The sequence below is a fragment of the Aspergillus tanneri genome (assembly GCF_003426965.1).
Source record: "Aspergillus tanneri strain NIH1004 chromosome Unknown AapTan_5_pilon_pilon_pilon, whole genome shotgun sequence".
Lineage (NCBI taxonomy): Eukaryota > Fungi > Ascomycota > Eurotiomycetes > Eurotiales > Aspergillaceae > Aspergillus > Aspergillus tanneri.
In genome coordinates, this window is record NW_022984632.1 from 3,844,512 (window position 1) to 3,866,169 (window position 21,658).

General features: G+C 44.6%; 7 protein-coding genes across 7 annotated transcripts; 3 read left to right on the forward strand and 4 right to left on the reverse strand.

Annotated features, from left to right (window-relative positions):
• Window positions 1-246, forward strand: ATNIH1004_010640 (uncharacterized protein; the record flags this gene model as incomplete). The annotated part of the gene is made up of 2 exons (XM_033575208.1): window positions 1-104; window positions 159-246. 2 exons carry the CDS (start codon window positions 1-3, stop codon window positions 244-246), a joined length of 192 nt encoding a protein of 63 aa, XP_033423226.1.
• A 2,515-nt stretch (window positions 247-2,761) lies between these two features.
• On the forward strand, window positions 2,762-3,520 carry ATNIH1004_010641 (uncharacterized protein; the record flags this gene model as incomplete). Its single annotated transcript, XM_033575209.1, has 3 exons — window positions 2,762-3,008; window positions 3,124-3,436; window positions 3,511-3,520. The coding sequence occupies 3 exons, from the start codon at window positions 2,762-2,764 to the stop codon at window positions 3,518-3,520; spliced, it is 570 nt and encodes a 189-aa protein (XP_033423227.1).
• Window positions 3,521-7,826: 4,306 nt separating this feature from the next.
• On the reverse strand, window positions 7,827-9,308 carry ATNIH1004_010642 (uncharacterized protein; the record flags this gene model as incomplete). Its single annotated transcript, XM_033575210.1, has 4 exons — window positions 7,827-8,425; window positions 8,727-8,816; window positions 8,861-8,912; window positions 9,159-9,308. The coding sequence occupies 4 exons, from the start codon at window positions 9,306-9,308 to the stop codon at window positions 7,827-7,829; spliced, it is 891 nt and encodes a 296-aa protein (XP_033423228.1).
• Window positions 9,309-15,314: 6,006 nt separating this feature from the next.
• Window positions 15,315-16,487, reverse strand: ATNIH1004_010643 (uncharacterized protein; the record flags this gene model as incomplete). The annotated part of the gene is made up of 1 exon (XM_033575211.1): window positions 15,315-16,487. One exon carries the CDS (start codon window positions 16,485-16,487, stop codon window positions 15,315-15,317), a length of 1,173 nt encoding a protein of 390 aa, XP_033423229.1.
• Window positions 16,488-17,492: 1,005 nt separating this feature from the next.
• ATNIH1004_010644 (Gfo/Idh/MocA family protein) lies at window positions 17,493-18,789 on the forward strand (the record flags this gene model as incomplete). Its single annotated transcript, XM_033575212.1, has 5 exons — window positions 17,493-17,529; window positions 17,579-17,599; window positions 17,644-17,834; window positions 17,893-18,172; window positions 18,224-18,789. 5 exons carry the CDS (start codon window positions 17,493-17,495, stop codon window positions 18,787-18,789), a joined length of 1,095 nt encoding a protein of 364 aa, XP_033423230.1.
• A 201-nt stretch (window positions 18,790-18,990) lies between these two features.
• ATNIH1004_010645 (uncharacterized protein) lies at window positions 18,991-20,380 on the reverse strand (the record flags this gene model as incomplete). The annotated part of the gene is made up of 3 exons (XM_033575213.1): window positions 18,991-19,962; window positions 20,042-20,103; window positions 20,173-20,380. 3 exons carry the CDS (start codon window positions 20,378-20,380, stop codon window positions 18,991-18,993), a joined length of 1,242 nt encoding a protein of 413 aa, XP_033423231.1.
• A 442-nt stretch (window positions 20,381-20,822) lies between these two features.
• Window positions 20,823-21,322, reverse strand: ATNIH1004_010646 (uncharacterized protein; the record flags this gene model as incomplete). The annotated part of the gene is made up of 3 exons (XM_033575214.1): window positions 20,823-21,020; window positions 21,087-21,212; window positions 21,266-21,322. The coding sequence occupies 3 exons, from the start codon at window positions 21,320-21,322 to the stop codon at window positions 20,823-20,825; spliced, it is 381 nt and encodes a 126-aa protein (XP_033423232.1).
• Window positions 21,323-21,658: the final 336 nt, after the last annotated feature.

Genomic DNA, 21,658 nt, shown 5'->3' on the forward strand with positions numbered 1-21,658 from the left:
ATGGCTCCAACACGTAGGCACTCCGAAGACACGATCCCACATCATCCCACGGCAGTGCACTGGAAGACCTCGGTAGACATTAGGTTAAATAGCGGTCTGCTACCGTAAGTAGCAGACCGGAGACGAGAGAGACAGAGGACTCATCAAGGATAGCTTAGGCAATACATTCCTTCAGAAGACTCAATAGAATTCCCTCAGTCCTCCCCAGGGCCCCGTCCCCTATTCGACTGTCCCTACAGCTCATAGTGTTCTACTACCTCGTCCAGTCCCTTACCTAACCGGCCGTGTGATGAGCGATATTGCATAGTAATAGTATACTAACTATCTTAACTACTTAGATTTAACTACTTATAAATGCAATTAATGCCTCTTTTTTAATATTGTGAACTCTTTTAAAAGGTCTAATCTCGGAATCCACCACTCCACATGGTCCAGGATGTTGCTTCTCGCTGAAATTTAATATATAATATGGTAATCCGAGTATTACTATTACAAGGTCCTCTTACTAAGTTTTTAATAAATGCAATAATCCTACACTTCAGGCATTTAAGCTTACTAATAATAAATAGAAACTGACGGAGGAAAGTGGACCACTAGACTAACCAGAATGGGAATAACCATGGGCTATACCTATTTAGATTTAGCCTAGGGAAAAAGGTTGAAAATACTATTCTATAATAGTATTATATAATATTGATAGTGTGGAGGGATGAGTTATATTTAAACAAGTATAAAATATAATTAATACATAATATAATAGGGAACAATTTGTGCTTTCCTATTTAGGAAGATTTCCTATTTAGGAAGGTAGATATTGAAAGATTATTTTAGAATGATTGTCCATTTTTTTTCGTTGAAGGGGGTTTTGGTTGCTTTTATATTAGACCTCGGATATTTCTTGGTAAAAACTTGGAGATATTTCGTTGAAGTATCGGCTAAAATTCGGCTCAAGTTCGGTTTTAATTCGGTGCTTGATTTTTAATTTAAGTTGCTTGCATTTTTTTTGAATATTTTGTTTGCTTAATTAATGCATGGATTAGTAGCCTCGTTTATTAAGGAGTTTCCTAATTAGGTAATTAGAATATTAAGTAATATCTTAATATTCTGACAATTACCTTTTCTTTGTTCTTGATTATACATCCTTTTAATAATAATTTATCTCCCGTGTTTAAACTAGTCAAGTATTGTTACCTGAATCTGTTACAAGATATATTTAAGAAAATCCTATAGGGAAATTCCCATTTCTATCGGGAATATCCCACTTCCCATATTCCTAATGGGAATTTCCTTTCCTCTAACTAAGCGGGAGGGGAATTTCCTTTTCTAATCCTAATTCCCAAGGGAAATTCCCATATGGGAAATGGGACGGGAAACAGGACGTGATTTTTAAGATAAGAGGGAATGGGAATATCCCTTCCCGAATAGCTTGGCATGGGAAGGGAATTAAAATTTAATTCCCATTGGGAATATGGGACGGGACTTGAACCCTTTCGGGATCCCGATTCCCTCCCAACGGTCAGCCTATGCCAGGCTAAGAAACAACTAGGGGGCAAAAGCTCGAGGAAGCCGGAAACGAAGAAGACTTCGGAGCAGGAGCCAGGAAAAAAAGAGGGTTACTAGACAAGGAAGTACTAGTTAACCAAATAGTAAAGGCTTCTAATAGCAGAGAACTATCGCTGGTTAATACCCTTGATCCGAACGAGGCTAATAAAAAGGTAGAAAGGCAATGCCCACTAGGAAAACTAGCAGTGATAGAAGAACCTGCGCATCTCTTTATAGGTTTGCTAGGGATTTCCAGAACTGTGCCGACATAAATACTAGTTAATTCGGGCGCTAGTCACATATTTATTACTTGACAGATATACAAATAATTATCTTACAGAGTAATAATTAGACAAACCAAGTATCCTCTACATAAGCTATATCTACCTAAGGGTAGTATATACGTGTCATCCCGGATGACTAAGATGTATAGTGCCTGACGAATATGGCTCCAACACGTAGGCACTCCGAAGACACGATCCCACATCATACGATCCCAGATCGTATGATATGGGATCCCACGGCAGTGCACTGGAAGACCTTGGCAGACACTAGGTTAAATAGCGGTCTGCTACCTTAAGTAGCAGACCAGACCAGAGAGAGGAGACAGAGGACTTCAAGGATAGCTTAGGCAATACATTCATTCAGAAGACTCAATAGACTTCCCTCAGCTCTCCCCAGGGCCGCCATCACGGCGGCCCCTGGGGCCCCCGTCCCTATTCGACTGTCCTTACAGCTCATAGTGTTCTACTACCTCGTCCAGTCTCCTACATAACCGGCCGTGTGATGAGCGATATTGCATCTGGTAGCATGTCAAGCTGGAAGCTGCAAACACAGCTTGTAATGCGGTCAATCGACCAAGTCTGGCTTGGAAGATGACTGCTCACACGATCCGACTTCCCTTGCCGGAGTAGGGGACGGATAAGGTGTATACGGACACGGAGTGAGCGAGCCGACCGACTGCTAAGGCATTTATGGCAGAAGCGCAGGCCACGCTCAAAGCATCGTACGATATGGAATCGTACGATACTGGGGGTAGGATGGAGGAAGCAAGCATAAATAGGCCCTTCTCCCCTCCTCGACGCTTCCTTACTCAACCAGCTCAACTCTTCAAAGGAAACACAAGAAGCTTGATCGAAACAACGACGAAGTGCGCCCACTTAACAGAATAGCTAACAACTCCTTTACTCCGAACCTTTCTTCCCCAAGTAACGCATCCATGGACGACGCACAGGAAGAAATCGAATTTAACACTGCAGACTTTCGTGCCTTGCTGGAAGAAGTCCGGAACTCTCGAGAGCAGATAAGAAGGCTCGAGCAGATGACAATGGGCCATGGTCAACGGATGGATGGTTATTCGGATCCAGTGGGAGGCATATCGCGGGAAACAAAGGAAGCTAGTCGGAAAATGTCAGACCTGAGCGTTATCCCAATGTACGGTGGGAAGTATGCTAAGGATGCTGCTTGTAAGTGGTTAATAGTCCTTGAAGACTATTTCGAAAACAAAACAGCAGATCACGAAGAAAGAAGCAACCGATCTCGACAAAATCACAATTGCTTCACAACGTCTGACGGGTTTAGCACGGGATCGATGGTATTCCGCGCGAGAACAAGCACGAAGCGACCCTACATGCCGAATCACCTCTTTCGAACAGTTCAAGGAATGGATTGAGCTGAACTTTGGCGAGATTCTGAGCGACACACGAAGGTGGGAAGAATACGAGGCGTGTACGCAAGGAACCCGTTTAGTGCAAAGCTATGGCACAGCGCTGCGTACTGCGGCCGACAGAGTTAAGGAGGACATTCCCGAGCCTATGTTAATCCGGAAGTTCGTCACGGGAGCAAAACCGGCTCTGCAAGCTATGTGGGCTAGAGATATAAATCAACCTTTAAGGTATAATAAGGTGGTACAACGGTTCGCAATATATAAGCAAGGCGTAGCCTTGGCCGGACACTACTTAACAATAGCTGGAGATAATCAAGTCACAGAACTAATGGACCTAAGCGCAGTTATAGCTGCCCCAAACCCTCCAAAAGATCGTCACCCGCTTGGAAGAAATAGTGTAAAAGCACCGAGCATGTTTTAGTTGTGGAAGCACGAAGCATAAGAACTCCGACTGCCCGGCTAAGAAATAACAAGGAGGCAAAAGCTCGAAGAAGCCGGAAACGAAGAAGACTTCGGAGCAGGAGCCGGGAAAAAAGAGGGTTACTAAACAAGGAAGCACTAGTTAACCGAATGGCAAAGGCTTCCAATAGCAGAGAACTATCGCTAGTCGATACCCTTGATCCTGACGAGGCCGACGAAGAAGTTAAAAGGCAATGGCCACCAGGAGAACTAGCAGCGATAGAAGAACCTGCGCATCTCTTTGTAGGTTTGCTAGGGATTACCAGAACTGTGTTAACACGAATACTAGTTAATTTGGGTGCAAGTTATATATTTGTTGCTCGACAGATATGCGAACAATTATCTTATAGTGCAATAATTAGACAAACTAAACACCCTCCACTTAAGCTACGTCTACCTAAGGGTAGTATATATGCAATATACAAGGTCCACGTGCCCATTTGCATCGGGAATGGTGCGGTATAATCTCTGCTTGGGAGGTAGACACGGATATACACAATCTAATCCTAGGACAAGACTGGTTAAGGTCGATAAATCCAACGATAGATTGGCGGACAGGATATATAACCATACAATAAAAAAAGCACTCCTAGTAAAGCTTGTACCAGAACATGTCCATGCGAGGACCATCGCGGGATCCGAGCTGAATATAATATCAGGGAAGCAAGTGCAACACGAGATACACAAGAAAAGTGCAGAAGCATGGTTATATATAATCTGGCCGATAAAAAAAAAAGACCAAGGAACCTGTGTGTAGGTCGGAAAGGATTCGAGATATTCTAAAGCAATATTAATTAGTATTCCGGGAGGAGTTAGCACCTGGACTACCACCAGAAAGACAAGTAACTCACGAGATTAATACAGAAAACATGTTACCAGTCAGCACCAACGCTTACCCCCAATCCCCGGAGAAGTTCAAGGAGATAAAGCGGCAGGTAGAAGAACTACTTTTTAAGGGAGTTATTCGACCTTTATCGAGTCCATGGGGATTACTAGTTGTGTTAGTTACAAAGCCGGACGGATTATAGCGAATATATGTAGATTACCGCGCAGTAAATAAACTCACGGTAAAGAACACCTATCCTCTGCCAAGGATCCTAGAGCTTATTGATAGAGTTGGGAACGCTAAGTATCTCTTAAAGCTTAATCTTCTATCAGGATACTGGCAGCTACGCGTCGGAGAAGTATCAATACCAAAGACCATGTTTAATATATTATTCGGAAAGTTCGAATTTCTAGCGATGCCGTTTGGGCTATGTAATGCTCCAGCTAGCTTTTAAATATTAATAAACGACATCCTGAGAAATTTCGAATTTGTTGTGGTGTATCTCGACAATATCTTAATCTTCTTAGATACAGAAGAAGAGCATGCAGAACATGTACGACAAGTTTTTAAAAGGTTAGCAGAACATAAACTCTATGCAAAGGGTTCGAAATGTCAGTTTAGACAACAGTAGTTAGAATTCTGCGGCCACATAATTGGTAACGGTGAAATTCGACCGGTACTTGCAAAAATAGATGCTATTAGGGACTGGCCTATTCCGACAAATGTTCATAAGGTACGACAGTTCCTAGGTCTAGCTACCTATTATTACCAGTTTATTAAGGGATTCGCACGGATATGCGTACCCCTTCACGAGCTACTTAAGGAATTAGATAAAACCTTAAGAAAGAAGAAGTTTCGACCTATTTAATAAATAGTGCTTTGTTAACTTGCATTTAATAACTTAAAGAAGAAGATGACAGAGGCACTAGTATTAATTATTGCAAATCTAACACGGCTATATAAAATTAAAACTGATGCATTAAATAGAGCGATTGGTATAGTACTACTCTAGTAAAACAAGAATGGAGTATTTCGGGTTGTTGTGTATAACAGCCAAAAACTACTTGGTGCAGAACAGAACTATCCGACACAAGAAAAGGAATTGCTCGCAATTAAGGAAGCGCTTCGTCGATGGGATTATTATATTAATAATAGACAACCGATAACTGTGGTTACGGACCACGAAAGCTTGCAGTACCTTACAGACACGAAGAAATATTCTAAACGTCTTGCGTGATAGGTAAAAGAGTTCTAGATGTATAATATTTAAATTCGATATTAAAAAGGCTCCAAAGCAGTTGTACCAGATGCTATTAGCCGCCGGCCTGACCTGGTTAAGGACGTACCGGCAAAAATAGCTAAGTAACCTAAGCTTTTTCTTAACGCACTAGATGCGTGGGAGAAGCAGAGTCAGACAAGGATTTGTAGTATTGGGAATGTCTTGGAAAGAGAATAGTACCTAGCAATAATTATATACTTGCGAGACAAGCAAATTCCACTTAAATCATGATTGCGGAAGGCAGTTGAAACCACGGCAGAGGATTTTAAACTGCGGGAGGAGAGACTATATCTTGCTCCATATCCGCGGGGTAAGCAAAACGCGTCGACCGCTCCTAAATTATGTCACGAACAATTATATTGTAAAACAGACAACGGTAACGCGCCATACTTAGAAGTTCCTTTTTTAAAAGGACTTCACGAATAGAATGCACCGTGATTACGGACATCTTGGATATCCAGCCTTACTAGGAGCCATAGGCAATCGTGCCTGGTGGCCAACAATGCGGAAAAATATTAAAGAAGCTCTGAAGCATTGCCCGAACTGTCAGACTTTAAATAGTCTTTGTAAAGGCTTGAGAGAGAACGCCCGCAGCATCTTGTGCGGGAAGGAATGCAACCGTTCAAGTAATAGGGTGTAGACCTTATCAGACGGCTTCCAACAACTCTAAATAGGAATCAATGGATTATAACAGCAGTCGATTATGCAACAGGATAGGTAGTTGCGAAGGCTCTGCCGGATATAAAAGATAAGATATTAGCAAGGTTTTTACACGAGGAGATCTTTACTAACTATAAAGTATTTAAAAGCTCCTATTAGACAACAGACCAAACTTCCTTTCGAAGATTGTTAAGGTGTATATTACAATCTTAAAAGCAAAGCACTAAACAACAACACCTTATTATCCACGAACGAATGGAAAGAACGAGAATATAAACAGTCTGTTAGGCCGGATGTTAACAAAGTACTTAATAGGCAAGCCAACACGCTTGTGGGATAAGTACTTAGCCCTTGCAGTGTTCGCAGCACGCATACACATGCAGAAGCAAACAAAGAGGAGTCCTTTCTACCTCCTTTATGGGCTAGAGCCGCGTCTTCCAGAAGACGGCGACTCAACGAAGACATCAAGCAGCAGCAAGGATTGTATACAGCGCGTTATGCATGCACGTGCGCAAGCAAACAAAAACTCTTGGCACACGCGATCTGTTAGAACCTGATCCGGGACACGCTAGTCACGAAGGACCGTCTAGACAAAGGAGAATGGGTGTTAGTACGGAACGAAACACCGCAGAAGTTTTAGAGTAAATGGTTCGGACTATACAAGATTGTTAAAAGACATCCTTTGGGGACGTACGTGTTAGAGGAACCCGGTGGACACCGAGTCCACACATTAATAAATAGTCAACGTTTGGTCAAAGCAGGGATTGATAAGGACCCCACGAAGCTTTGGATGTCAGCAGCTTTAAATCAAAAGCTAAAAGAAAAAGGACTTACACTTCAACAGCCGGTTAAAGTTCGACAGGTCCTTGAACAGGATAAACCATCCCCGCCGTTATATAACGAGTTGTCGGAAAGAACTTAGAAGAAATAGGACGGTTGTAAGCGTTCAGGAGTATGCTTTGTTTAAGGAGGGAAGGAGGTTTACCAACCCAACGCGAGGAAGCCTTACCTTGAGCAGAAGAAAAAGGGCGCGTTGGTAAACAAACACCGGTGGGAGTTAGCTGCTCCACGCGACGTAGAACAAAGCCTGCCACGGAAGCCGTTGAAAGTGCAGACTTGACTGATTTAGATAATAAGACTTGGGAAGGTATACCAGGTAAAGGAACGGAGAAGTTAAGCAGTCGAAGGGACGCCAGAGACATTGACTTTAAAGGACTATTCGCAGTGGTGATACCGTCTTACCAGGAGAAATCGGATTAGTATAATTGCGATAGCAATAGTCTAATCTCACAACTAATTACTGTCCACGAAGAAGCTACGCAAATCCCGAACAAAGAGGTATTTATCTGCTAGGATACAAAGCAAAATTCTATTACCAGCTGAATATAATAAAACTACAAACCTTTTAACTTATCCAGTTCCAACCCAACCTCAATATCCTTATAGGACTCTGCTACGGTGTCCCAAAACGTATTAGGAGAAGGCTCTCTAGGATTTAGAGCTTCGATGCGGTTGTTAACAATGTAAAGGTAGCGACGAAGCTCCATGCGAATAATCTCCAGAGTTTTAATATTATCCCAAGCATTCTTAGGGACCGACCAGGGCACGAAATCGCCATCAAGAGAACTCTTCTTTGAGCGAAAAGGCGTCGACGACTGACCAGTATTACTTGGATCGAAGAGACGACCCTTCCTAGAACCAAACAAAATATAGGAAGGACCGGTTGACGCACCAGCAGTAGGAGATTTCTGAAGCCGATCAGAACGCCTAACCATAGCAGGAGTCCTAGACGAGTTTAAGGGAGTATCAACAACTTCGACATCAGAATCTGCGCTATGAGGGCGCTTCGAAGGAGTCATAGAAGCCGAGGCTTTCGAGGAAAACGCCGAGAGGAACGAATCGGATAAATGGATAGACACAGGCGAGGAGAAATCACAAAGAGTGTCACGATAACCAAGAGACCGCAGATAACCACCTTTTTTCAAGTATCGACCTAGCAAGATTAGGACGAGTAAAAAGGGAACTATAAGGGACTTACTAATCTATATTAGCATTCCAAGCATTGCAGGAGGTTCTGGTGCGAAGAGTGCACCGAGAACCGCGACCGTTCCAAATGTAGTTTAAACAGGCACCAGAGTAAGAAGCAGCTTCCTTAAGCACCGGAAGAGCGACGCACGACTAAAATGTTCCGCCGGTAGTGCACGACGAACAAGCTTCTGAAAGCAGACCACGCTCGTGTAAAATCAAGGCGCTCTGTTATTGCGCAGTCTTAATTATCTTTAGTACCAGCTTACCCTTCTTGTCGGACGCCCAGTTGACCTCACGACCCCAATCGACCAACCGGAGAACGCTCACATCGGTCGCAGTTAAAGGAAAGAGACAGACTAAGGGAGTTAGCTGCAAAGTACGAAGAAGAAGGCACACTTACTATCAGTGTAGGCATCGATCACTGCTTGACGGCTTGGAATCGTAACCCCATGCTACTGCGAGTAAGACATGTTAAAACAAGCGGGATTATATACATACCTGATAGGAGGAAGACACAACAGTTCGAAAACGGAAAGGAATCGATTAAACCAGCTTAAGTCAACGAACAGCCTTAAGGACGACAAGGCATGGAAGAACAATGGGTACGATAACTAACTAGCGAAGTATAAAAGGTTCTATTTATACCTGAAGAACAACAAACGGTTGATCTGGTGATAACAATCAACCTCGCTTCCTACTAGCGCGATTCGATAACCCTTTGACATGACCGTTGCAATCTGACTGGCGCAAGAATCCCATTGCAATGGATCTATAATAACTTGACTGCTTTGTTGATCTAGACCAATCAGATCCTCGCTAATCAACCTTAAAAGCGACGGATTCGACATAGTACCAGACTATGACAAAGGATTAACCCCATTGTTGGATGCTGGTGAGGTACTCGCACCATCGGACCGATATCAACAAAGCCGGAGGCTGATCGCTCCGTCTTGGCAACTCCGGGGCGGAGTTGCAGCTAAGTGAGGGGGGGGATATCATCCCGGATGACTAAGATGTATAGTGCCTGACGAATATGGCTCCAACACGTAGGCACTCCGAAGACACGATCCCACATCATACGATCCCAGATCGTATGATATGGGATCCCACGGCAGTGCACTGGAAGACCTTGGCAGACACTAGGTTAAATAGCGGTCTGCTACCTTAAGTAGCAGACCAGAGAGAGGAGACAGAGGACTTCAAGGATAGCTTAGGCAATACATTCATTCAGAAGACTCAATAGACTTCCCTCAGCTCTCCCCAGGGCCGCCATCACGGCGGCCCCTGGGGCCCCCGTCCCTATTCGACTGTCCTTACAGCTCATAGTGTTCTACTACCTCGTCCAGTCTCCTACATAACCGGCCGTGTGATGAGCGATATTGCATACGCAATATATAAGGTCTATATACCTATTTACATTGTGATGGTTTGGTTGTCTCTGCGCTAGTAGAGATAAAACTACTTGACCATATAAAAGGTACAAGACGACTGATCGAAGATCAGTCGCATCTAGCGCCCTATATAGTATGTTACAGGTTCAGCCTGTGACTAGGCCTCTGCATGGTGCGGTCCCGGTCCTAAGGTCAAGGACCAAGGACCGGACCGTACGGTCTTCCGGTCCCAAATGATAGGCTAGGACCGCACCGCGGTCCCCGCGGTCCCTTGCGGTCTTCACCACAGTGAACCGCAATTGCATAAAATTGCCAAGACCTTCCCTTTTTAGCTGTATAAATCGATGATTCATCTTCCTTTTTACTGTTATTAAACACTGTTTCGTTATTTACCTTAATATTTATGGTAATTCAGCACTAACTACCATAAAGTAGATGAAATACACTTATTAATAAAATATTTAATATCTAAAATATCCAACCCTGCTAAGACTATTATGTGTTTTAAGTTCTGGTGGTGTGTTCAGATCGAAGGAGTAGTTAGTGGATTGTATAGGGTGGCAAATATATATTTTGAAAGCCAAAAGGCGCAAATTAATAACTAAATGGTTATTAAGCTCAGCATACTATAGCAAGGTCAGGTCCGTGACAGAAATATTATCTTCTCTCCTGTTTGGAACTTGTGGGCTTGGGCCCCACAACTCCAAACTGTCTAAGAGTATCTCCTTAAACTACTTCTTTGGAGTCCTACTATTTCCCTCTTGTTTAATATTTACTAAAAGTTCTTATTTATGGTGTTTGGTCTTTTCTGCGGTCTTTCTGCGGTCCTACGCGGGTATAGTGGTCTTTTTGCAGTCTTTGCGGTCTTTGCGGTCTTAATCCTAATAGACCGCAGCAAAGTGGGCCGTGCCAGCTAATTACTATATAAAATACTCTGTACAATTTGATCTATCTATAATCTGCTACTAGATACCTTCCCTGAGAATTTTTTACTTATTCCTTTCTGTGAGCTACAAATAATCTGGTAAGTCTGCTTTTTTTTTTTTTTTTCCTTTTTTATTATATACTTATTTGTTAAAATGGCACAGAGCCAGGCCTCTTAGTTCTCTGACCACTATCCCTTCTTAGTGTTTAAAAATAATTTAATAAATACTCTCTCCTTCTTTACATCTAACAGGTTATTTAATCTCGACGGCCGCGAAACACCAAATTCTAATTTTAAAGCTAATTTTTCCTGACTGGTAGCTCCTCCTCCAATCCCTATAATACTCGAACATGTTGGCCCTTCAAACAAGAAGCTTTATATCCTTTAGATAAAAATAGTAAATAAGGATTTTGTTGCATGGTGGTTTAAAACAGAGTATAGAAGTAAGACAAAACAGAATATTTTTTAAAGGTAAATGCAACGCAGATTACTGGGACTACTTCCACCAGGTCGCTGCTATCTAGGATGGATCCCCTAAGGTAATGTGCAAGAACTGTAATTATATCCTTGTCTATCCTACTAATTGCCACCGGGGAATGTCTACTATAAATAAACATTATTCGCAAGCAGTAATCTGTTGGAAAGGAACGAATTAGTTACAAGATATTAGAAAAATAATTAAAAATAGGGTATATATATTATATTTTTTATTATTACTTTTACTAATATTTTAAAATCCCTCCCTAGGCATACCTAGCTTCTCGGAAAACTTTATTCACGCCGCAAGCTTGGATGGAAAAGTTAATTACCTTTATAGCTGCCTTGCAGCTACCCTTTTAACTTGTTGAGCATCCTGAATTCCATGCCCTTTTTAAAATGGCGCGGCTTGCTCCCTCCTTCCCTAAAATCCCTGCTGCAACCACAGTCCGCCGGCACCTTTAAGAAATAGTGGGACAGCGCCAATATACTTTTTTTATAAAAGCTCCCCGAGGGTGCTAAGCTTTTATTATATTAAATTGCTGGACCTTACCTTTTTAACAAGCCTTTATAGCAATAACAGGCTATTTTCTTGACCAAGAGTGGAACTACCGCGAGATTTTACTTAGCTTTAAACCACTACATGGCTTGTATACAGGCGCCTATCTAAGCACTATTCTGCTTGATCTTCTTGAGAGATATTGGATTACTAATTAGGTATTAACTATTACTACTAATAACACATCTAATAACAGTACGTTACTAGGTAGTCTCTAAGAGGCGCTTAAATCCCTCGAGCTACCTAGTTATATACTAGTTATTTGGATACCTTGTATCGCACATATTATACAGCTTAGTCTAAAAGAGCTGCTTGGTCAGATGGATGCAAACCCGCGGAATAATAAGAAAAAGATAAAATGAATTAAGGGAGGGAATAAAGCCCGGCAGGAGAATAAAAAAGATCGTGGATACTTTAAATAAGGTATAACTATTTTTTTTATTTTTTACTTAACTAATTACTTACTATTTTTAGATTCGGAAAGTAGCGGTCTATATCAACAGAAGTCCCTAATACCGTGAGAGCTTTATAGCACTCCAGACAAAAGAGCCAAAGCTTATACTAATACAAGATATTTAAACACGCTGGAATTTAACGTTTCTTATACTTCGCCGTGCCTGATAATTACAGTCTGCCTTTAATAACTTCTGCATCGAATTTAACCTTACTAGTATAAAGATAAATAAGGATAAATAGTAACAGGTTAACTATTTTTTTTATTAATTACTTAACCCTTCTTCTAATTTACTTCTTCTTTTTTAACAACCACAGATATTATTATTTATAATATCTTTGGTATTTACAATACTTTGTTTACTTATATTAAGAAGGCAAAAGCACAGCTAGCTTGAAAAAGAGTTAGCTAGAAAAAAAAAGTAATAAAGTCAGCACTAGATACTACGCGAGAGAAGCTTGCAGAGTATTATAAAAAGACCGATAAAATTCCTAGTGATCTCTATGCAATTGGGACTATCTTGGGACCGCAGAATAAACTCGAGTTTTTTTTTAATATTAGAATAGGAGCCTTACTGGGGGCCGTGCTACAAGAAGTCCCTTAAAAATTATATCCAGCCTTACCAGCAACACCACAAAAGTCATAGACTATATTAACTATCCAGCCTACAAGTAACAACATCTCTAATATTAATATGCTTGTAACGCCTGCTGTGTTTCTATAGCTAATAATAACTGCAAGTAATAAGCTTACATGGTATCTTAGAAGTAGTAAGCTAACCTTTTTATTTTTATTACTTGTATACCTATTCTTTTGTACTAACCTTACTAGGTACTGTACAGGCAACCCCCTGGGTATACTAAAAGGAGCATTAAAATAAATACCCTATTCTAGCAAGCCTTACCCAAGATATCCTTACAACACCAGCCAGTGGCTCTGGCATAGAGCGGTTATTTAACTCCGCTTGTGATATTTGCCACTACCGCCGTGGGTCACTAAAGCCGCAGACAATCAAGGAGTTAATAATGTTCATGTGTACAATAAAATTTAATATAGAGTCCGAGCAGCTTGCCCTAGTCGAAGAGTATCTTTCTACTCAAGAGAAGCAAGTAAGAAAAGAGCAAAAAGACACCCAGGAGAAAAATAAGGAGGAATTTAATTCTATTAGTAATAATAAGGAAGATCTATCTACTGCTAAAGGCACCCAATCTTCTAGTGAGCATGTGCTTGGGAAGAGAAGGGTAGATATTATATTAGATAATCTTATTTAACTAAAAACACTAATCAGGACGAGGTTCCTCTACCTAATAATAGCCACCTACAGGAAGAGAGTTATACTTAGAGATGTTTCTTAGGGCACGTTCCAAAGCATTTGAGACAAGATAAAGATTTTGTATATAATTAGTGCAAATAAAGATAAAAAGCTACTTCGGCAGAATAGTACATGTTTAATAAATATTATTATTTAACCTTCTAAAAGTAAACTAAGCTAAAATCAAAATACTTAAAAATACAGACAGATTCTACATAAAATATGCATATTATCAGGTTTCGATGTTTGTCTTGTTTGTAGGACCGCAAGACCAGACCGGACCGCACCACGGTCCCAAGGGTAAGGACCAAAGACCGCTGCGGTCTGGTCTGGTCCGGTCCGGGCGCGGTTTTGCGGTCCCGTGCAGAGGCCTACCTGTGACATACATCGGGGAATAGTGTGGTATAATCTTTGCTTAGGAGGTAAACACGGACATACATAATCTAATCCTAGGACGAGACTGGTTAAGGTTAATAAATCCAGTAATAAATTAGCAGACTAGATATATAACTATACAACAAAAAAAAGCACTCCTAGTAAAGCTCGTACCAGAACATGTCTATGCAAGGACCATCGCAGGATCCGAGCCAAATATGATATTAGGGAAGCAAGTACAATGTCACGGCGTGAGCATGGCGGAACAACTGGATTCTATTTTGACGAAGACATCGCTTGAAGAACTTGTAAACAGAGCGACGCGAGGTCAGAACTAAACTATCTACAGGCGGTGGAGGGAGGCAGAACCCGAATCCTGACATAATAGGGTGTAAACCTTAACTATTAGACAGCTTCTAACATCTTTAAATAGTGTTATGGAAACACTATAATCCGCCCGACTTGGCGGTGAGGAAATATCTACCGACCCATTCTACCCCTCAATCCTTTAGATAAGTGAACACCTCAATGAGAATATAGGGAACCGCTTAGTAGGCTCAGTTGGTTGAGATACTGCGATTCCTGGTGTTTCCACTGAATGACATCTACTTCCTAATTAGGCTAGTTGGTCTGTAGCTGATAGAATAGCTCCCTATGCCCCATTTCCCCTGAGTTCACAACAAATAGGAATCGATGGATTATAATAGTAGTCGATTATATAACAGGATAGGTAGTTGCAAAGACTTTGCTGGATATAAAAACAAGATATTAGCAAGGTTCTTACATAAGGAGATCTTTACTAACTATGGAGCATTTAAAGAGCTCCTATTAAATAATAAACTAAACTTCCTTTTAAAGATTGTTAAGGTATACATTGTGATCTTAAAAGCAAAGCACCGAATGACGACACCTTATTATCCACAAACGAATTGAAAGAACGAGAATATAAACAGAACTGTTAGGCCGGATGTTAACAAAGTACTTAATGGGCAAGCCAACACGCTTGTAGGATTGGCGACCACATTGCATATTTACATATACTGAGCCCATCTTGTGTTGCATCCTGGAGCCTACCCTAGGTGCCATCCAAAACTGGCACACTTCCCCTAAGGAAATCCGCGAACTCCCATTCCCCTTCTAATAGAGAATTTCTCAGAGATCTGTGTTACAGCTGCTCTGGGGACACATTGTTCGAGCAACTACTGGCCGCATTCAAAATAATGTAGTTGAACCATAATTCTATCCAACGATCAAAATCGTATTGGCGGCGCTACATATACGTTGGACGATTCTCTGAATAACAGCAAGGCGAGACAAAACGAATCAATAAAACCAAACAAGGGAATCGATTTTGCTATTGGTCAGTTCTCTATGTCTTCCTTCCAGAACGCAAACATCTCACGAATGACAAACCCCTGCTCCTCGTCCGTCAAGGTCAGATGCACCGGCAGCAGCAATATCTGCGAGATTGCAAGGGAGGTCACACGGTCGACACCGACAAAGCGACCATTTTTCAGGCCATAGGGCGACGAGTGCAGTGGCATGAATTGCGGATGGGTCTGGATGTTCGCCTGGTCCATATGCACAATCAAATCCTTGCGCTGAGTTTCATCCGTGACCCGGACGTAGAACACATTGGCGTTGTGTGTTGTGTTTGCTGGGATATGAGGCAGTGTGATGTATCCCTTCTGCGCCAACGGGGCAAGGTTCGTCTGGTATCGCTGCCAGATTTCAAGTCGGCGTCCATTGATCTTGTCCGCTGCTTGCAGCTGTGCGTACAGAAACGCTGCCTGCAGCTCGGATAGAGTCGCGTTCAAACCCATGTCGAGCCACTGATAGCGGTCGACCTCACCGCGCATGAAGGGTGCTCGGTTGGTGCCGTGCTCATACAGGATTTCGGCGCGCTCGACGAGACTGGGATCATTGATAAGAAGCGCTCCTCCTTGACTCCTCCTGCAGTGAAGTTCTTTTTTTTCTTGAAAGCTGATACAGCCGACATTTCCGATCGTGCCCAGCATGCGGCCTTTGTACGTCGATGTACAGGCCATCGCTGCATCCTCACAGACGAACAGGTTATGCTTCTTCGCCACCTCCATAATGCGGTCCATGTCACACGCAATGCCAGCGTAGTGCACTGGAACAATGACACGAGTCTTGGGAGTAATAGCGGCTTCAATCAAGCCGGCATCGATGTTCATTGTCGCGTTATCAAGATCAACAAATACAGGTACTGCTCCGCGTAGAACAAAGGAATTCACGCTGGACACATAGGTGTAGCTTGGGACAATAATCTCATCGCTAGGCTGGATATTGGCGAGGATCGCAGCTATCTCCAAGGCCGTGGTGCAGGAGGAGACTGCTAAAGCCCGTCCGCCATTCATAGAGCTTTCAAGCCATTGCTCACAGAGGCGTGAGTAGGTTCCTTTGCCGTTGAGGTTGTTTAATGTGAGCACATCCTTGATGTTGGCCAGCTCAGTGCCCACGATCGTGGTGCAGATGGTAGGGATTCGCTTGGCCAATGGTGGGGAAATCATCGTAAGGGCAAAGAGCAAGCAGGTCGTTGTCCTTGGAGGAAATCAACCTGATACCGAGCAAGGATTCTGGTCAGCGTGTGCAATAAGAGCTCCAGAAGAATCGAGGAGACGTTCTGAGCAAAGAAGAGGGGCTCAACCCATACCCAAATTTTCAACACGGTGAGGATATCTGGATGAACTTTACAAGGTATACGCTGGATGAAATATTCAATATTTCAAATCGAGGATCAGAATAGTACATCTTGCGTGTTAGAGAGACAAGTCATCTTTTTTAAATCGAAGGCCGGTATAGTACATCTCGCGTATTAAAAAGACAAGTCCTTTTTCCTGCTGTGATCTGCGGACTGTGAATTGCATTTCGAATTGCAGCAACAAGACCAGAAATGATAACCACCTCCCATCGGTGGCTGCTGCATGCCGCTCCACTGATTGGAACGATCCCATTGTTTGAGTACTAGTGGCATTTTAGTGCATGTGTCCGAGATCTGCAGACCAGAAGCAAGAACGGAGAAGGCCGAGGTGGAGCGAGGATCTTGGTGCTCGCATGCAGCCACCTACTGCAATGTACAGATCACATTTTTAATCCTGACCAGGCCAGCACATACAGGTCTCGACCGAGGATGATGCAGGCGGTGCTTCAATAGCCCGGAGCTGACTCGTTCAAATATAGTAACGAGAAACATCCCTGTCTCTGCCTCCCAAGAGTCTCAACAGAATCATCATTGTATCACACAGTGTGACGGCCTCGTCACCTTGGGTCATGTGATCTGCCGGTTTCCCCGCAACTGATGTTGTTATGATCCATCTCTTCTTCCTCTCCTCTCCATGTTTGATATTCTCGTTGAAGAGCTACAGTTAGCGGGAATAGATTCATTTGTTATATGAAGATCTCCTGGCCTAGACTGAGCCGTGACACACACTCCTCAGTGCAGACCACCCTCTTACCAGCCTTTTTGCAATTTACGCTGAAGTTCTACGTGCGAGGTGTTTTGGTAGCGAATCATCATGGAGGGAAAATCATGTCTGCGATGGGGTATTCTGGGTAAGTTCTTCTAACAACAGACAGTCAATAGGTACTGACACAACCACAGCCACAGGACGAATCGCCGAGAGTGCGCATGTCTTCCCTCTCTCCAGATCCCACTAACATGCCCAGATTTCGCAAAGGATCTTCTTATCGACCCGACGACCAGAGAGGTCACCGACGTTGCCCACGCCCTCATCGGCGTCGCTTCCTCTCGCTCTGAAGAAGCAGCAAGCGCCTTTCTCGACAAAGTCCATGCACCGTCATCCTGCCGGGCATACGGCAATTATGGAGACCTGGTCAACAGCTCCGAAATCGACATAGTTTACATCGCGACGCCGCATTCGCACCACTTCCAGAACGCCATGCTTGCTCTGGAAGCCGGGAAGCACTGTCCTATGCGAGAAGGCTCTGACGGTAAACGCGCAGCAGGCCAAGAAGCTCTTTGTCACTGCTGTGCAGAAGCAGCTGTTCCTCATGGAGGGCCTGTGGACGCGGTTCCAGCCAGCTGGCGTGCAAGTTCGCCGTCTCCTCCGGGACGGTACGATTGGAGTCGTCACCCGCATCTTCGCGGACAATAGCTTGGGGATGAACCCTTGCAACTTTCCAGCTGATGACCGAATGGTGAAGAAAGAGCTGGCGGGCGGTGCACTGTTGGACTGTAGGCATGCCAGCTCCTGGCTCTCCCGCAACCATACTGACAAGAAGGCAGTGGGCGTCTACTCCATTCACTGGGTGCTACAGGCGCTGCAAAACGAAAACCGCCGTCCAACGGAGATCTATTCCATCATGAGCAAGTACCCTGCCACTGGCGTCGATGAAACGACCACCATCATGATGAAGTTTCCAGCTGCCACCGGAGACGGGCCTGAGGTGCACGCCATTGCCGCCGCAAGCCTGCGCGCCGCGACTAATTCAGATGGTAAGGGCCCTGCAGTGCGCATCCAGGGCGATCGAGGAGAGATACAGATCTTCGGATGGCCCTGGTGTCCATCCAAGCTGCGTGTCGTCCAGCGAGAGCAAGGCTTCGGCAACGTGGGAGTCGCCCGTGAGTTAACTAACCTCATCCCTGGCGGCGCACACGGGCTCTGCTTCGAGGCAGACGAGGCGGCGCGCTGTATCCGCGAGGGTCGACTGCAAAGCGCCGAGATGCCCTGGGCCGAAAGTCTGGTCGTAATGGAGATCATGGATGCGGTGCGCAAGGAGATGGGTCTGTCGTTCCCAGATGAGATTGAATCTCTGGCGTATCCAGTGGAATTGCATTCTAAGCTCAATTAGATTGGAGTAGGGCTCTACGTAATAAGTATTGAACTTTTCATTATGCGGTAGTTCGCTCGAATCAAAAGTGCAGCTGGGCGAACATATAACATCCTAGCTAGGAAACGATATATTATGGCAGCATTATCAGCTTGACAACACCTGACACCCTCTCCATCATTTCTACAAATTAAATGCTTCTTCTGTATTTCTACCACTGCATCATACTTCCTCTGCAACTTTGTCCTCCTTGCGCCCTGTAAACACAACCACCAAAATCACCATCACCACGCTGAGCCCTCCCAGAGACAATGACATAGCCGTCCATCCCGCCCATTCTCGGAGGTATCCCGCATACAGTGGCCCGGCGAGGGTACCGCCCGCGAAAGCGGCATTGCTCAGTCCGTACGCCTGTGAGTACGCGCCCTGGCTGCCGAAGATTCCTGGATAACGTTTTTCGACGGCCTTTGTTGCCATGCTAATCTCAGTCATCATTGCAGGCATGGCCATGGAAATCCCGCAGCCGAACAGGAAGAGAAACAGGCGCAGGAGCAACGAGCAGAGGACAGTGTTGTGCTGAATCAAGCTGAGGAGCATCATGCTCGGCGCTGCGAGGGCAAATCCTGCGACCGCGGGCCAGAAGGGGCCGACTTTATCGACCACGTTGCCGCTCAGAGGCGAAAGAACCATTGGGAGTGTGTTGGACAGGAAGACAATAGCGACCTGACTGGAGTCATAGTCGCAGAGCTCATGCAGGTACACGGGAAGGACCGCCTCGAACGCAGTCATGAAGGTGTTCAACATGCACATTCCCACCATCGCGACCAGGAATCGCGGCGAGCGCAGGAGTATGACAAGCGTGGGAGATGTCTGCTTGTCTGGAGGCCCTGTGGCAGGCAATAGGGGCGACTGCTCGTCTCGCTGGACAGGCGTCTCCAAGCATTCCAGAGATCGTGACGGTGGCTGCAAGAGCAGGCTAAGGACGACCTCGAGCATAATGAGCGCAAACGCCGGGACGAACACAGCAAAGTAGCCTGCCATATCATAGACGAATCCACCGACAATAGGGCCGCCGAAGAGGCCCAGACTCAGGCTCATGCTGGTGAAGCCGACGGCGCGACCAATGCGCTCGCTGCCGACTGTGTCGAGCAGCAGGCTAAAGCCGATCGTGAAGACGATGGCGGTCGACAGCCCCTGTAAAACCCTGGCAAAAAGAATTAAAGGCAGCGAGGTGGTCAGGGGAGAAAAGCAGCGTTGCGCCGCCCACGACCACCAGGCCCAGCATGAACGGGAGCTGCTTTGTTTTCGTCCGGTCTCCCACCCAGCCAAAGAGCACTGCATAAAGGCCGAGTCAGCAAGGCGATAACCCAGGGGAGTGGAGAGTTTCGCAGCATGCGAACATACATGATCCCAGGAGAATTGAGGCGCCATACACGGCCAGCAGGATGGAGTTCCATCGCTGGATGTCGCCCTCAGCCAGGCCAAGTCGATCGGCCAAGGCAAATGGCAACATGGGCACGACCAGTCCATAGAGAAAGATGTCGGTGAAGACGGCCACGCAGACGACGACAGTAACAAAGGCCGTTGAGGACCGCCACTTAGGCAGCATCATGATGATGCGTAGAGAGAGTAAATCAACGCGTAAAGAAGGAAAGAAAATGTCGACCATAAAAATATGCGTATTCGCAAGTATCGATCCTTATTAGAATTAGGCCTCTGGTTCAACTAAGCTTCCAAAACATGTGGCGTTTATAAAGGCGAGGTAAACAAATGAAGAATGTAAACTAACTAATACAGGAAATATACGTGATCCGATGATGTTGTATCATCAACAACATTAACCGAGAAAGGTGCTGAATAATCAATATTACCATACTTGTCGACAGAAAAAAAGGTGGAATATATTACGTCTGTGGGACTAAATGAAGTGAATGAATGGGAAAGAAATCCAGCTGGATAAACACCAGTGTTCATGACGAATCATGCAGACTACAGGAACAAATGCAAGGGTCCTCTCCCAGTGGATTCAGCTAGTCTCACCAACTATCATCCAATCATCTACCAATCAACACTTTGAGACCCTCGACAGATGCGCTGCGTTGCAGATCTAGCGCGACACAAAACCTGAAATAAAGGTCAAATGCTCGATGCGCTCCGGACCCTCCAGCAGATTCTGCTCCTCGAAGATCTGGTACATTTGTTGCAGCCAATCTCGGTGGTGATGCTGCGCCAGAATCTCTGAGCTGGCCCACCTGCATCCCAAGATGGTGTCAGCTCGTGTAACCGACGATCCTCTTGCTGAGAAAAACACATGCAACTTGCCTCTCGATGACCTTGAACTCGAGCACATTATCAGCGCCACGACTTTCAGTTAGAAGAAAGGTGAAGCATCCTTTTTCCACACGGGTCACGTGGCCGACCGTCTGGCAGAGGATTTCTCGAAGCTGCAGGATATCATTAATAGAGAGCTGATGGGTGGAGATGATGGGAGACATACCTGCTCTTCTTTTCCAGCGGCGGGACGCAGTGTCGCAATGAGCTGAACCTCGGCCATTGTGCGGGATGCTTTTGGCGAATGGAAGTGGCGAGAAAAGAATGCAGTCCTGGAGACTTCTTTTACTTTGCAAATTGGACGGCTGAGAGTGATGTTCTGGCTGAGAGGGGGTCCCGCCTTTATGCAGGGGCACAAGTCTTTGCAACAGGAATGTGTATGACAGAGAACCTTGATACATTGGGTCACAACACCTGCAGCCTCTATCTCTGATCGTATTATGTGTAGTCAGCGTATTATGGGCACTTTGCATACGTGCAACATCTGCATCTCTATTCACACCAAGTACTCCGTCACGTATTACATACAGTACTCTCGGTCCAGCCGCTGAATAATATT